General features: G+C 37.5%; 1 protein-coding gene across 11 annotated transcripts in view; it reads left to right on the top strand.

Annotated features, from left to right (window-relative positions):
- TEX9 (testis expressed 9) overlaps nucleotides 1-14,913 on the top strand; it is a 205,021-nt gene that overhangs the window by 154,418 nt on the left and 35,690 nt on the right. For all 11 annotated transcript variants that reach the window (XM_067029798.1, XM_067029800.1, XM_067029795.1 and 8 more), the window contains 2 exons: nucleotides 1,850-1,932; nucleotides 2,354-2,527. In XM_067029798.1, the coding sequence (XP_066885899.1) occupies nucleotides 1,850-1,932; nucleotides 2,354-2,527 (257 nt within the window). The remainder of the gene's footprint in view (nucleotides 1-1,849; nucleotides 1,933-2,353; nucleotides 2,528-14,913) is intronic.

Genomic DNA, 14,913 nt, shown 5'->3' with positions numbered 1-14,913 from the left:
CAGATGTTGGCTGTTCCTCAGTTTATAGTCACCCATAGCCTTAACAAAGGTCCTCCTCCCAGTATGGGAACCTGCACAGACTACCTTAAATTACTGCTTTTTTTCTTATTGCTGAATGACCTCTCTGCCACTTTGCATCCCTGTCTTCCCTTTTCAGAATCTTTGGCCAAGGTGTCTCCCCTTTTAGGGGAGTTTTCACTTATTCCACATGATTGCCTAGAATGGCTGGGTTATGTGTGGGAGGAAACAATAAAAAAGTAGTTTAGGTGCACAGACTGCTTTATAAGACTCAAGTTGGAGTGGGATGGGTGGGGTGGTTAATGCTGTGGACCAACAGAGACAGAGCACTCAAATCCTTGATCATACTACCGAGGTTAGAGTTGGGAAGAAAAAGAGATGTGAAAAGTCATGCTCTCCCATTGCTTCTTCCTTCTTTCCCCCTAGAGACCAACTACTGCAAACTTCACACTTTTAAGTTTGTCATTTCCCTTCTGTCCTCTGCTAACCTGGAGTTACAAGAGAAGCTAGAAGGAGTGTTGAGGCTGGAAAAAGCTAGGTGGGGTTAGAGCCAACCATTGTTCATTGGCTCCATGTAACACTGGGGACATCTCATAAGAAGAACTTTGAAACAGGAAGTATGGGTGGAGATTTATGGTGCTCTGCGGAATTTGTCCTAATGACTTTTCAGAGGCTATTCAGAGTGTTTACTCAAGATAAGTTCCATGAGGGCAAACCTTGTCTTATAATATCTGTATTATACCTGGAACATAGTAGAAATTTGATGTATATCTTTTTAAAAAAAAATTTATTTATTTTTGGCTGTGTTCAGTCTTTGCCTCTGGGCGCAGGCTTTCTCTAGTTGCGGCGAGTGGGGGCTACTCTTCGTTGTGGTGTGCGAGCTTCTCATTGCTGTGGCTTCTCTCGTTGTGGAGCATGGACTCTAGGCACATGGCCTTCAGTAGATGTGGCACGTGGGCTCAGTAGTTGTGGTTCACAGGCTCTAGAGCACAGGCTCAATAGTTGTGGCACATGGGCTTAGGTGCTCCACGGCATGTGGGATATTTCCGGACCAGGACTTGAACCCGTGTCCCCTGCATCGGCAGGCGGATTCTTAACCACTGTGCCACCAGGGAAGTCCTGATGTGTATCTTTTTAATGAATGATTGAATGAATTATGAGTGAGTTCTAAGTTCAGTTTTTACTTTATTTACTTTTATAGGCCTAAAACCCTCAGAGATTTACTGATATTATTGAATAAAGAACTTTTGATAACAATGAAATACCGAAGGTAGATCTTCATGAGGGGTTTGTGGGAGAAAGCTTCGGCAGTAAGGTATTAATGCGTTTGCTTCTCAGACACGTCACTACATTTTAACATCTGTGAAATTGGGATGTGTATTACAGTCAGTGGTATTTTATAATTACAATGGCTGGGATTGAAGTTGAGTTTTGCTAGAGAGGATTTGTGTTTGCTTCTGCCAAACACCTGGGGGCATTACCGGTCTGAGACCACTTTAAGTTCTGTTTGAGGTGTTTCTCGAACCGCATGGTTCAGTCTGCAAACTTATGTGAGTACTTGGCTTGTGGTTCCGATGCTCAGGAAAAGTTTTCGGTTTTTTCCTCTTTCTTTACTTGGTTCCAGTGTAACAGTTCCTTTCTGTTGGATGGATTTTTCATTTACCTCTACATGAGGGGTATGTAGTGTCTTGAGTGTTCCCAAACAGGGATCTCCTGTTAGACTCCCCATCTTGAACCTTTTTTTCCCTCATAAAATAATAGTCTGTCTTAACAATTGATGGCATCTTAGATTCAGTGAAAGATAATAAATATTATTATTAAATTGACACAGAAGCACAGATCAGATTTCTGAAGGCCAAACTCCATGTTATGCAGGAGGAATTGGATAATGTTGTATGTGAATGCAATAAAAAGGTAAGTTTTTAAAACCTTTCAGAATAAATGCTGTAATATTCAAAGTCATTTTAGGAGTAGTTTTCAATTTTATTTTAAAAATGGCTTCATTGAAGTATAATTCACAGTTAACTTTTAAATTCAGAAATTTAAATACTGAACTTTATTCTGAGATGTTGAATCTTCACAGAGCTGAAGAATTTTAAATACTTGCTAACAATTAGAATGCTCTGTATTAGACTTATAAGTGTAAGCTATTAAGCGTAAATAAAACATCTAACTTCCATTTTGAGAATGAAAATAGAATGTAATTCGTTTTTCTTAGTGAAATGGGTATAAATATCTCACCAAAGATCATACAAAGCTCCTTTATGTTTTCTGCTTTATGTTTTGATACCAAATCATGTGTTTTTCCATATAATCTATAATTTCATAACTATAGGAGGATGAAATTCAGGATTTAAAGTCTCAACTGAAAAATTCTGAAGGAGATTGTATGAAACAGCAGCGGACAATTAATTTGCAACAGTCTCAAACAGAAAAGTATAAAACTCTTTTTGAAGAAGCAAGCAAAAAATGTGATGGATTACAGCAACAGTTGTCTTCAGTAGAAAGGGTAATAATTTTGCTATTTTTTCCTAATCTAATGCCAAAGATGCACAAAAACATATAAGTTACATGTCTGCATAGATACCACTTTTCATTGTTTAGTTATTTTGTTAGTGTATACTAAAAACTCTTCCCCCATTATTAGGAGAGTATTTTTTAACAGCTTTATTGAGATATAATTCACAAACATCTCACCCTTTATACAATTTGGTGGCTTTTATTGTATTCACAGAGTTGTGCAACCATCACCACTATCAAGTTTAGAATATTTCCATCACCCAAAAATTCACCCCATACCCTTTAGCCTCAGTACCTCTACCCTCTTCCCCTAATCTCCTCCAGCCCTAGGCAACTTCTCATTTATTTTCTGTCTTGATAGAGTTGCCTATTCTGGACATTTCTGGATATGTAGAATCATACAGTATGTGATACTTAGTAACCAACATTTTTCACTTTAAGTATTGTCTTAGGGTTCATCAACTTTGTAGTGTGTATCAGCACTCCATTGCTTTTTTTTTTCTTTTTTTTTTTTTTGCGGTACACGGGCCTCTCACTGCCGTGGCCTCTCCCGCTGTGGAGCGCAGGTTCCAGATGCGCAGGCCCAGCCACTCCGTGGCATGTGGTGTCCTCCCGGACCGGGGCACGAACCTGTGTTCCCTGCATCAGCAGGCAGACTCTCAACCACTGTGCCACCAGGGAAGCCCCTCCATTGCTTTTTGTAGAGTAATATTCTTTTTTATAGAGTATATGGATGTAATACATTTTATTTATCTGTTTATCAGTTGCTGGATATTTGGGTTGTTTCTACTTTTGGGCTGTTTTGGAAAATGGTGCTGTGAACATTCATGTACAAGTTTTTGTGTAGATATATGTTTTTGTTTTTCTTGGGTATATACCTAGGAGTAGAATTGGTAAATTATAACCTTATATTTAACCTTTTGAGGAACTGCGGGCTGTTTTCCAAACCAACTATACCATCTTTACATTTCTACCAGCAGTATATAAGGGTTCCAATTTCTCCACATTCTACCAACACACATTAGATTGGTGGTACCAATCCCCTGTGGATACTGAGGGATGACTGTATACAGTTCTATTATGAATTTTGACAAATGCATAGTCACATAGCCATCAATCACCATAATTGAGATACAGAACACTTCCATCATACCAAAAAATTTCTCTCTGCATTTAGTCAAGTCCTCTCCCTACTCCCAACCTCAGGCAACCACTGATCTGTTTTTGATTCTTACATTTTGGCCTTTTCCAGAATGTCATATAAATAGAATTACATAGTAGCTTCTTGAGTCCAATCACTTAGCATAATGCATTTACGGTTCATCCATGTTGTAGTCTGTTCCTTTTTATTGTTGACTGTAACATTGAATGGATATTCCACATTTTGTTGACTTCATCTGGAAAGAAAAATTAATTATAGTATCTAATAGTCTAAGCCTGTGCTGTCAAAAATGGTAGCCACTCATATGTGGCTAGTCCAACTTGTGACGTGCTGTAAGTGTAAATCAACATCAAATTTTGAAGATTAAATACAAAAAACAATGCAAAATCTCATTAATATTTTAATGGTTACATGTTGAAATAATATTTTGGATATACTGGGATAAGTGAAATATAGTAATAAAATTTATTTTACGTATTTCTTCTTAAAGTGACTGATAGGAAATTTAAAATTACGTACATAGTTTGTACTATGTTTCTACTGCTCTAAGAAATAAAGGCAAGTGGTCTAAGAAAAAACAAGCTGTTATATCTGGGAAACAACTGTTTTAATTTGTCACTTTACTATTTGTCATCATCCATCCAAGCTGTGGTCATGTCGCTGCTCTAGTCCACATAACTTGCCTGCATCTTTGATTCTTTTCTTGTTCTTGGCTGTCATACCCAATCCTGTTTTTTCTTTCTTCGAAGTGTTTTCATTCATCTCTTCTTTTCAATTCCCATTGACACTTCTTGGTTCAGGCTATTATTATCTTACTTCTGAATCCTTCTCAGTAGTTATTTTATGTCCTTTCTCTTTTTCTTATCCACGATATGGTATTCTGTACCCTGTCAAACGATTAATATTCTCAAAGGACCACATTGATTATAACTCTACTTTTATTTGGGCAGAAAAGGAACTAACATTATTTGAGTGTTACCTGCCAGGTAAAACACATTTTACAAAAGGGAAACTGAGTCTGAGAGGATAAGCAAATTGCCTAAGGTTGAACAGGAATGGCAGAGCAGGATTCAAACTCTGTTTATCTGACTCTGTAAATCACGTAGACTCTTTCTCCAACTCCCCAGAATTAAATAGACTTAAACACACAGCTGTTCTAAAATTTCATTATCTAGAATTAATATTTGAAACTTTTAGTTCACAGTGAATGTACTAAGGCATTATGATACATTGGCTAGCTGAAGATTTTTATGAAAATTTGCACTGGCTCTGAGCTTCTCAGCTTGAATTCCTATCTACTTACCAGCCAAAGAGGCATAACATAACTCTCCTGGATTATGTGAAATTCAAGATTGAATCTTTCTTGCTAATTCATTTTATATATCTCTAGAAACAAATCTAGTGTACAGTTCACAGAAATGCAAAACAGAGCTTAAGTAGCTGCCTCTGTAAACCTGCAAAAACGAACTATTAAAATATTGCTATGTATATTAACTTATTTTAGCTGCTGATTCTAACAGATGGAGTCATTTTTAAAATATAAAAACAGAAAGCATTTTACTCCAGCTTTGAATTTTATTTTTCTATTACTGATCTCTGTTTACAAATCAACTTTACTGAGGAATAACTTAAATACAACACAGTATACTTAATTGTACAGTTCATTGAGTTTTAACAAATTAATACATCCTTGTAACCACCACCATGATCAAGATAAAATTTCTATCACTCCCCCAAATTTCCTTTGTGTCTCTACCCCGTAAATCCCCAGTCTCTAATCATAGCCCCAGGCAGCCACTGATTTGCATTCTTTTACTACAGATTTGTTTTCCTTGTTATAAAATTTCATATAGATGGAATCCTAAGTATGAACTTCTTTGCATCTGTCTTCTTCAGAATAATGTTGTTGGCATTCATCAGTATTGTTGCTTGTTTTGTGATTCATTCCCTTGTATTGCTGAGTGGTATTTATTTATGGATTTACACATTTCATCTGTTCACCAGTTGATGGGAATTTGAGTTGTTTCCAGCTTTGGACTATAAAAAATAAAGCCACTATGAATTTTCATGTACAAATTTTTATGTAGATACATGTTTTTGTGTAGACATATTCAGTATCATTCATGATGTTGATTAAATACCTAGTAGTAGAACTTGTGAGTATTATGGAGAGTATATGTTTAACTTTTTAAGAAACAGTCAAAGTGTGTTCTAAAGTGATTGTACCATTTTTCATTCCCAAGTTCCAGTTACTCTGTATCCTCACTTAACACTTGATATTGTCAGTCTTTTTAGTATTAGCCACTCTAGAGGGGTAGAAGTAGTATCTCAGTATAGGCTTATTTGTATTTCCTTGATAACTATTGATCTCAAGCATGTTTTCATATGCTTATTGGCTGTTCGTATATCTTCTTTTGTTATGTGTATGTTCAAATTTTTTGCCCAATTTAAAAACATTGGGTTGTAGTAAGAGTTCTTTATGGTTCCTTATATAGTTTCTTTGCTAGAAAGAATATGTATTGCGAATAGTTTCTCCCAATCTGAATTGGCTTTTACATTTCCTTAACAGTGTCTTTCAAAACCACACAGTGTGTGGTTTTGTGCTTTTTTCATCCTATTTGAGAAGTCTTTGCCCACGAATTTTATTAGTGTATATAAGTCTATTTGGATTTTCCATTACTTTTTGAGTCAGTTTTGGTAATTTATGTTTTTCAAGAAATTTTTCCAGCTCATGTAAGTAGTCAAATTTATTGGCATAAATTTGACCATAATATTCATTTATTATATTTTTATTTATATTTTTAATATCTGTGATAAAGACCCCATTTCAGTCTTTTCTTTTCTTTTTTTTTTTTTTTTTTTTTTGTGGTACGCGGGCCTCTCACTGCTGTGGCCTCTCCCATTGCGGAGCACAGGCTCCGGACGCGCAGGCCCAGCGGCCATGGCCCACGGGCCCAGCCGCTCCGCGGCATGTGGGATCTTCCCAAACTGGGGCACGAACCCGTGTCCCCTGCATTGGCAGGCGGACTCCCAACCACTGCACCACCAGGGAAGCCCCCATTTCAGTCTTGATATTAATAATTTGTCTCTTCTCTGTTTTATTCTTAATCAGCCTAGTTACATGCTTATCAATTTCATTGAACTTTTCAATGATTCAACATTTGACTTGTTTAGTTTTTCTGTACTGTTTGTCAGTTTTCTGTTTATTGATTTCTAACCTCATCTTTAGCATTTCCTTCATACTTATTATTTGGGCTTAATTTGCTCTTATTTTTCAGGATACTTAAAGAAGTTTAGATAATTGATTTTCTACTTCTTTTCTCACATAAGCATTTAAAGCTATAAATTTTCTTCTAAGTGCTGCTTTATCTGCATCCCACAAAATTTGAGACTGTCTTTTTATTTTCATTAAGTTCAAAGTATTTTTTAATTTCCTTCCTGATATTTCTTTTTTTTAAATTTAACATCTTTATTGGAGTATAATTGCTTTACAGTGTTGTGTTAGTTTCTGCTGTATAACAAAGTGATCAGCTATATGTATACATATATCCCCATATCCCCTCCCTCTTGCGTCTCCATCCCACCCCCCCATCCCACCCCTCTAGGTGGTCACAAAGCACCGAGCTGATCTCCCTGTGCTATGCAGCTGCTTCCCACTAGCTATCTCTTTTACATTTGGTAATGTGTATATATGTCAGTGCTACTCTCACACTTTGTCCCAGCTTACCCTTCACCATCCCTGTGTCCTCAAGTCCATTGTCTACATCTGCATCTTTATTTCTGTCCTGCTGCTAGGTTCATCAGGCCTTTTTTTTTTAAGATTCCATGTATACGTGTTAGCATACGGTTACTTCACTCTGTATGACAGACTCTAGGTCCATCCACCTCCCTACAAATAACTCAGTTTTGTTTCTTTTTATGGCTGAGTAATATTCTATTGTATATATGTGCCACATCTTCTTTATCCATTCATCTGTCGATGGACACTTAGGTTGTTTCCATGTCATGGCTATTATAAATAGTGCTGCAGTGAATATTGTGGTACATGACTCTTTTTGAATTATGGTTTTCTCAGGTTATATGACCAGTAGTGGTATTGCTGGGTCATATGATAGTTCTGTTTTTAGTTTAGTGGTTTTTTTTTTTAAAACATCTTTGTTGGAGTATAATTGCTTTACAATGGTGTGTTAGTTTCTGTTTTACAACAAAGTGAATCAGTTATACATATACATATGTTCCCATATCTCTTCGCTCTTGCGTCTCCCTCCCACCCTCCCTATCCCACCCTCTAGGTGGTCACAAACCACCTAGCTGATCTCCCTATGCCATGCGGCTGCTTCCCACTAGCTAGCTATTTTACATTTGGTAGTGTATATATGTCCATGACACTCTCTCACTTCGTCACAGTTTACCCTTCCCCCTCCCCATATCCTCAAGTCCATGCTCTAGTAGGTCTGTGTTTTATTCCTGTCCTACCCCTAGTCTCTTCATGACATTTTTTTTCTTAGATTCCTTATATATGTGTTAGCATATGGTATTTGTTTTTCTCCTTCTGACTTACTTCACTCTGTATGACAGACTCCAGGTCCATCCACCTCACTACAAATAATTCAGTTTCATTTCTTTTTATGACTGAGTAATATTCTGTTGTATATATGTGCCACATCTTCTTTATCCATTCATCTGTCGATGGACACTTAGGTTGCTTCCATGTCCTGGCTATTGTAAATAGAGCTGCAATGAACATTGTGGTACATGAACTCTTTTTGAATTATGGTTTTCTCAGCGTATATGCCCAGTAGTGGGATTGCTGGGTCATATGGTAGTTCTGTTTTTACTTTTTAAGGAACCTCCATACTGTTCTCCATAGTGGTTGTATCAATTTACATTCCCACCAACAGTGCAGGAGGGTTCCCTTTTCTCCACACCCTCTCCAGCATTAATTGTTTGTAGTTTTTTTTGATGATGACCATTTTCACTGGTGTGAGGTGATACCTCATTGTAGTTTTGATTTGCATTTCTCTAATGATTAGTGATGTTGTTCTTTCATGTGTTTGTTGGCAATCTGTATATCTTCTTTAGAGAAATGTCAATTTAGGTCTTCTGCCCATTTTTGGATTGGGTTGTTTGTTTGTTTGATATTGAGCTGCATGAGCTGCTTGCAAATTTTGGTTATTATTCCTTTGTCAGTTGCTTCATTTGCAGAAATTTTCTCCCTTCTGAGGGTTGTCTTTCATCTCGGTTATGTTGAAACACTATTTTTTTTTTTTTTTTTTTTTTTTTTGCGGTATGCGGGCCTCTCACTGTTGTGGCCTCTGCCGTTGCGGAGCACAGGCTCCAGACACGCAGGCCTAGCAGCCATGGCTCACGGGCTTAGTTGCTCCACGGCATGTGGGATCTTCCTGGACCAGGGCACGAACCCGTGTCTCCTGCATCGGCAGGCGGATTCTCAACCACTGCGCCACCAGGGAAGCCCGAAACACGATTTTAAAAAATCTCTGATAGGGCTTCTCTGGTGGCTCAGTGGTTGAGAGCCCACCTGCCAATGCAGAGGACACGGTTTGTGCCCCGGTCCGGGAAGATCCCACATGCTGCGGAGCAGCTGGGCCCGTGAGCCATGGCCGCTGAGCCTTTGGGTCCAGAGCCTGTGCTCCGCAATGGGAGAGGCCACAACAAGTGAGAGGCCCGCATACTGAAAAAAATAAAAAAATAAATCTCTGATAATACTCTTTGTTCCAAAGTTTACTTTGTCTAATATTAGTGTAGTAATTGCAGTTCTGTTCTCAGTGTTTGTGTGGTATATCATTTTTTAAAATTAATTTTTAGTGGATTATAGTTGATTTACAATGTTGAGTTAGTTTTTGCTGTACAGCAAAGTGAATCAGTTATACATAAATCCATTCTTTTTTAGATTCTATTCCATATAGGTCATTACAAAGTATTGAGTAGAGTTCCCTGGGCTATATGGTAGGTTCTTCTTACTTATCTATTTTATGTATATTAGTGTGTATATGTCAATCCCAATCTCCCAGTTTATCCGTCCTGCCCCCTCTCCCCCTTGGTAACCATAAGTTTGTTTCTACATCTGTGACTCTATTTCTGTTTTGTAAATAGGTTCATTTGTACCATTTTTTAAGATTCCATATGTAAGCAATATCTTAAGATATATGTCTTTCTCTGTCTGACTTCACTCAGTATGACAATCTCTAGGTACATCCATGTTGCTGCAAATGGCATTATTTCGTTCTTTCTTATGGTTGAGTAATATTTCATTGTATATGTATATTACATCTTCTTTATCCATTCCTCCTTCGACAGACAGTTAGCCATGTCCTGGCTGCTGTAAATGGTGCTGCAGTGAACATTGGGGTACATGTATATCTTTTCAAATTATGGTTTTCTCTGGATATATGCTCAAGAGTGAGATTGCTAGATCATATGGTAGCTCTATTTTTAATTTTTTAAGGAACCTCCATTCTGTTCTGCATAGTGGATGTACTAATTTACCTTCCCACCAACAGTGTAGGAGGGTTCCCTTTTCACCATACCCTCCCCAGCATTTATTTTTGTACATTTTTTGTTGATGGCCATACTGACTGATGTGAAGTGATACCTCACTGTATTTTTGAATTGCATTTCTCTAATAATTAGTGATGTTGATCATCTTTTCATGTACCTCTTGGCCATCTGTATGTCTTCCTTTGTGAAATGTCTGTTTAGATCTGCCCATTTTCTGATTGGGTTGTTTCTTATTTTGATAATGAGCTGCATGGGCTGTTTGTTTATTTTGGAGATTAATCTCTTGTCCATCACTTCATTTGTATCTATTTTCTCCCATTCTATGGGTTGTCTTTTCATTTTGTTTATGGTTTCCTTTACTTTGCAAAAGCTTTTAAGTTTAATTAGGTCCCATTTGTTTATTTTTGGTTTTATTTTCATTAGGAAGTGAATCGAAAAGATTTTGCTATGATTTATGTCAAAGAGTGTTCTTCCTATGTTTTCCTCTAAGAATTTTATGGTATGCAGTCTTACATTTAGATCTTTAATCCATTTTGAGTTTATTTTTGTGTATGGTGTTAGAGAATGTTCTAATTTCATTCTTTTACATGTAGCTGTGCAGTTTTCCCAGCACCACTTATTGAAGAGACTGTCTTTTGTCCATTGTATATTCTTGCCTCCTTTGTTATAGTTTAGGAGACCATAGGTGCATGGGTTTATCTCTGGACTTTCTATAACAACCCCAGCAAAGAGAGTCCCTGCTTCCACACAGCTCCAGCAGGAGTCATGAGGTCGATTCCCATTAGTTTGTCCCCACACCAATTACTTTAGCTTTGCGGACTCAGCACTGGACAAGCTTTGGTCGGGTGTTGAGCTCTGGACATGGGAACAGAGGTGGATGGGAAATGAAGTCCATCCCTCCAAGTCACATGGACTGAGAGTGGCTAAGGGTTGGGTCCCCAAAGAAGAAAAGAGGATCTATTATCTAGATAAACAACCTGTCCTGAACCTACCATTCTTAGGAAGAAACTAGAACTTGGTCTCTTGGTACAACTCAGACCAGGTAAATGCAGGTGAAAGTACCCAACCCAGAGCGATCCATTCATCCATAGTTGGAGACATCAGTCTACAGGCTCACTCGCTTATCTCCATCATGTCATGGATAAACAATGCTTTTGTGCACTGACCTTGATCTGCTGGACAAGTACCCCAACCTGTTGCTCAACCCAAGGGTACTGCTTAGGCCAACCCTCTCCATGGGGTGTTCCCAGGAACACAACAATGGCCCCTTGATCTATATTCCTGTTTTTGTGCTAGTACCATACTGTTTTGATTAGTGTGGCTTTGTAGTATAGTCTTGAGTGAGGGAGCCTGTTTCCTACAGCCCCGTTTCCCTTTTTCAGCATTGCTTTGGCTATTTGGTGTCTTTTGTGTTTCCATACAAATTGTAAAATTATTTGTTCTAATTCTGTAAAAAATGCTCTGTAAAGAATCAATGACAATGTTGATTCTTCCAATCCAAGAACATGGTATATCTCTCCATCTGTTTGTGCTACCTTTGATTTCTTTCATCAGTATCTTATAGTTTTCAGAGTACAGGTCTTTTGCCTCCTTAGGTAGGTTTAGTCCTACGTATTTTATTCTTTTGGATGCCATGGTAAATGGGATTTTTTTCCTTTAATTTCTCTTTCTGATCTTTCATTGTTAGTGTATAGGAGTGCAAGAGATTTCTGTGTATTAATTTTGTATCCTGCAACTTTACTGAATTCATTGATGAGCTCTAGTAGTTTTCTGGTAGCATCTTTAGGATTTTCTATGTATAGTATCATGTCATCTGCAAACAGTGACAGTTTTACTTCTTCTTTTCCAGTTTGAATTCCTTTTATTTCTTCTTCTTCTCTGATTGCCATGGCTAGGACTTCCAAAATTGGCATAGAAGTGGTTAAAAGTGGACATCCTTGTCTTGTTCTTGATCTTGTTGAATAAAAGTGGTGAAGTGGACATCCTTTTCTTGTTCCTGATCTTAGAGGAAATGCTTTCAGATTTTCACTGTTAAGAATGATGTTTGCATGGATTTGTCATATACGGCCTTTATTATGTTGAGGTAGGTTCCCTCTGTGCCCACTTTCTGGAGAGTTTTTATCATAAATGTGTGTTGAATTTTGTCAAAAGCTTTTTCTGCATCCATTGAGATGATCATATTGTTTTTATTCTTTAGTTTGTTAGTGTGGTATATCTCATTGATTGATTTACATATGTTGACAAATCCTTACCTCCCTTGAATAAATCCCACTTGATCATGGTGTATGATCCTTTTAATGTGTTGTTGGATTTGGTTTGCTAGTATTTTGTTGAGGATTTTCGCGTCTATGTTCATCACTGATATTGGCCTATAATTTTCTTTTTGGTGGTATCTTTGTCTGGTTTTGGTATCAGGGTGATGGTGGCCTCGTAGAATGAGCTTGAGAATGTTTCTTCCTCTGCCATTTTTTGGAATAGTTTCAGAAGGATAGGTGTTAACTCTTCTCTAAATGTTTGGTAGAGTTTGCCTGTGAAGCCATCTGGTCCTGGACTTTTGTTTGTTGGAAGATTTTTAATCACAGTTTCAATTTCAGTACTTGTGATTGATTTGTTTATATTTTCTATTTCTTCCGGGTTCAGTCTTGGAAGGTTGTACCTTCTAAGAATTTGTCCATTTCTTCTAGGTTGTCCATTTTATTGGCGTATAGTTGCTTGTAGTAGTCTCTTGTGATCCTTTGTATTTCTATCATGTCCATTGTAACTTCTTTTTTATTCTAATTTTTTTGATTTGGGTCCTCTCCCTTTTTTTCTTAATGAGTCTGGCTAAAGGTTTATCAATTTGGTTTATCTTCTCAAAGAACCAGCTTTTAGTTTCATTGATCTTTGCTATTTTTTTTTCCTTTCTATTTCATTGATTTCTGCTCTGATCTTTCTGATTTTCCTTTTACTAACTTTAGGTTTTGTTTGTTCTTCTTTCTCTAGTTGCTTTAGGTGTAACGTTAGGTTGTTTGAGATTTTTCTTGTTTCCTGAGGTAGGATTGTATTGCTATAAACTTCCCTCTTAGAACTGCTTTTGCTGTGTCCCATAAGCTTTGGATTGTTGTGTTTTCATTGTCATTGCCTCTAGATATTTTTTATTTCCTTTTTGATTTTTTCAGTGATCCATTGGTTGTTTAGTAACATGTTGTTTGGCATCATGTGTTTGTGTTTTTTACAGTGTTTTTCCTCTAATTGATTTCTAATCTCAAAGCATTGTGGTTGGAAAAGATACTTGATATGATTTCGGTTTTCTTAAATTTACCGAGGCTTGATTGGTGGCCCATGATGTGCTCTATCCTGGATAATGTTCCATGTGTACTTGAGAAGAAAGTGTATTCTGCTGCTTTCGGATGGAATGACCTATAAATATCAATTAAATCTATCTGGTCTAATGTGTCACTTAAGGCTTGTGTTTTCCTTATTAATTTTCTGTCTGGATTATCTGTCCATTTGTATAACTGGTGTGTTAAAGTCCCCCACTGTGATTGTGTTACTGTCGATTTCCCCTTCTAAGGCTGTTAGCATTTGCCTTGTATATTGATGTGATCCTATGTTGAATGCATAGATATTTATAATTGTTATATCTTCTTCCTGGATTGATCCTTTGGTCATTATGTAGTGTCCTTGTCTCTTGTAACAGTCTTTAATTTAAAGTCTATTTTGTCTGATATGAGTATTGCTACTTCAGCTTTCTTTTGATTTCCATTTGCTTGGAATATCTTTTTTCCATCCCCTTACTTTCAGTCTGTATGTTTCCCTAGAGTTGAAGGGGGTCTCTTATAGACAGCATATTTACAGGTCTTGTTTTTGTATCTATTCAGCTAGTCTGTGTCTATGGACCCTTGCTGTGGGTCCATAGCATGGCATGTGGGTCCATGCTGTGGCATGTACCCTCTGTGTAGGTCTCACTCTGTCCTGCCTGCCACAGATCAGTTGCTGTGCTCTCCTCTGATAGTCCCCAAGGCTCCCCTTCTGTCCCATCTGATCTCGCCAGTGAGGGGGCTTCCCTGGATGTGATAACCTCTCCTTCCCTTCAGCACCACCCCCTCTCAGGGGCGCAGGTCCTGTCCCACTTCCCCTCCTCTTCCTTTTCTCTTCTGTCTTTTATCCTACCTGGTTATGTGGGGATCTTTCTTATCCTTTTAGGTGTCCGAGCTCTTCTGCTAGTGTTCAGCTGGTGCTCTGTGTGAATCATTCCATTTGTAAATGTATTCTTGATGCATTTGTAGGGATAGATGAACTCCACGTCCTCCTACTCCTCCATCATCTTGACTCTCTTTTGTCATCTTTTTACTTTTAATCTGTCTCTGTTCTGAAAATGGGTTTGTTATAGAACCCAGATAATTGGTTTTTGCTTCTCTATCCACTCTGACAGTCTTTGTCTCTTACTGGAATGTTCAGTCCATTTACATTAATGCAGTTCTTGATGTTTGGATTTAAACCTACTATCTTCCTATTTGTTTTCTGTTTTTCCCAACTGTTAACTTTGTTACTTTTTCCTCCTTTGAATTGAATATTTTTTAGTATTCCATTTTTTCCCTCCACTATTATCTGTATCTAGTCTTAGATTTAAGGTTTACAATATACATGTTTAACATATCACAGTTTACCTTCAAATCATGTTATACTATTTCATGTATAATATAACACTCTCA

This window comes from Kogia breviceps, chromosome 3, assembly GCF_026419965.1.
Source record: "Kogia breviceps isolate mKogBre1 chromosome 3, mKogBre1 haplotype 1, whole genome shotgun sequence".
Taxonomy (NCBI): domain Eukaryota; kingdom Metazoa; phylum Chordata; class Mammalia; order Artiodactyla; family Physeteridae; genus Kogia; species Kogia breviceps.
This window is presented reverse-complemented; position numbering and strand designations above follow the sequence as displayed.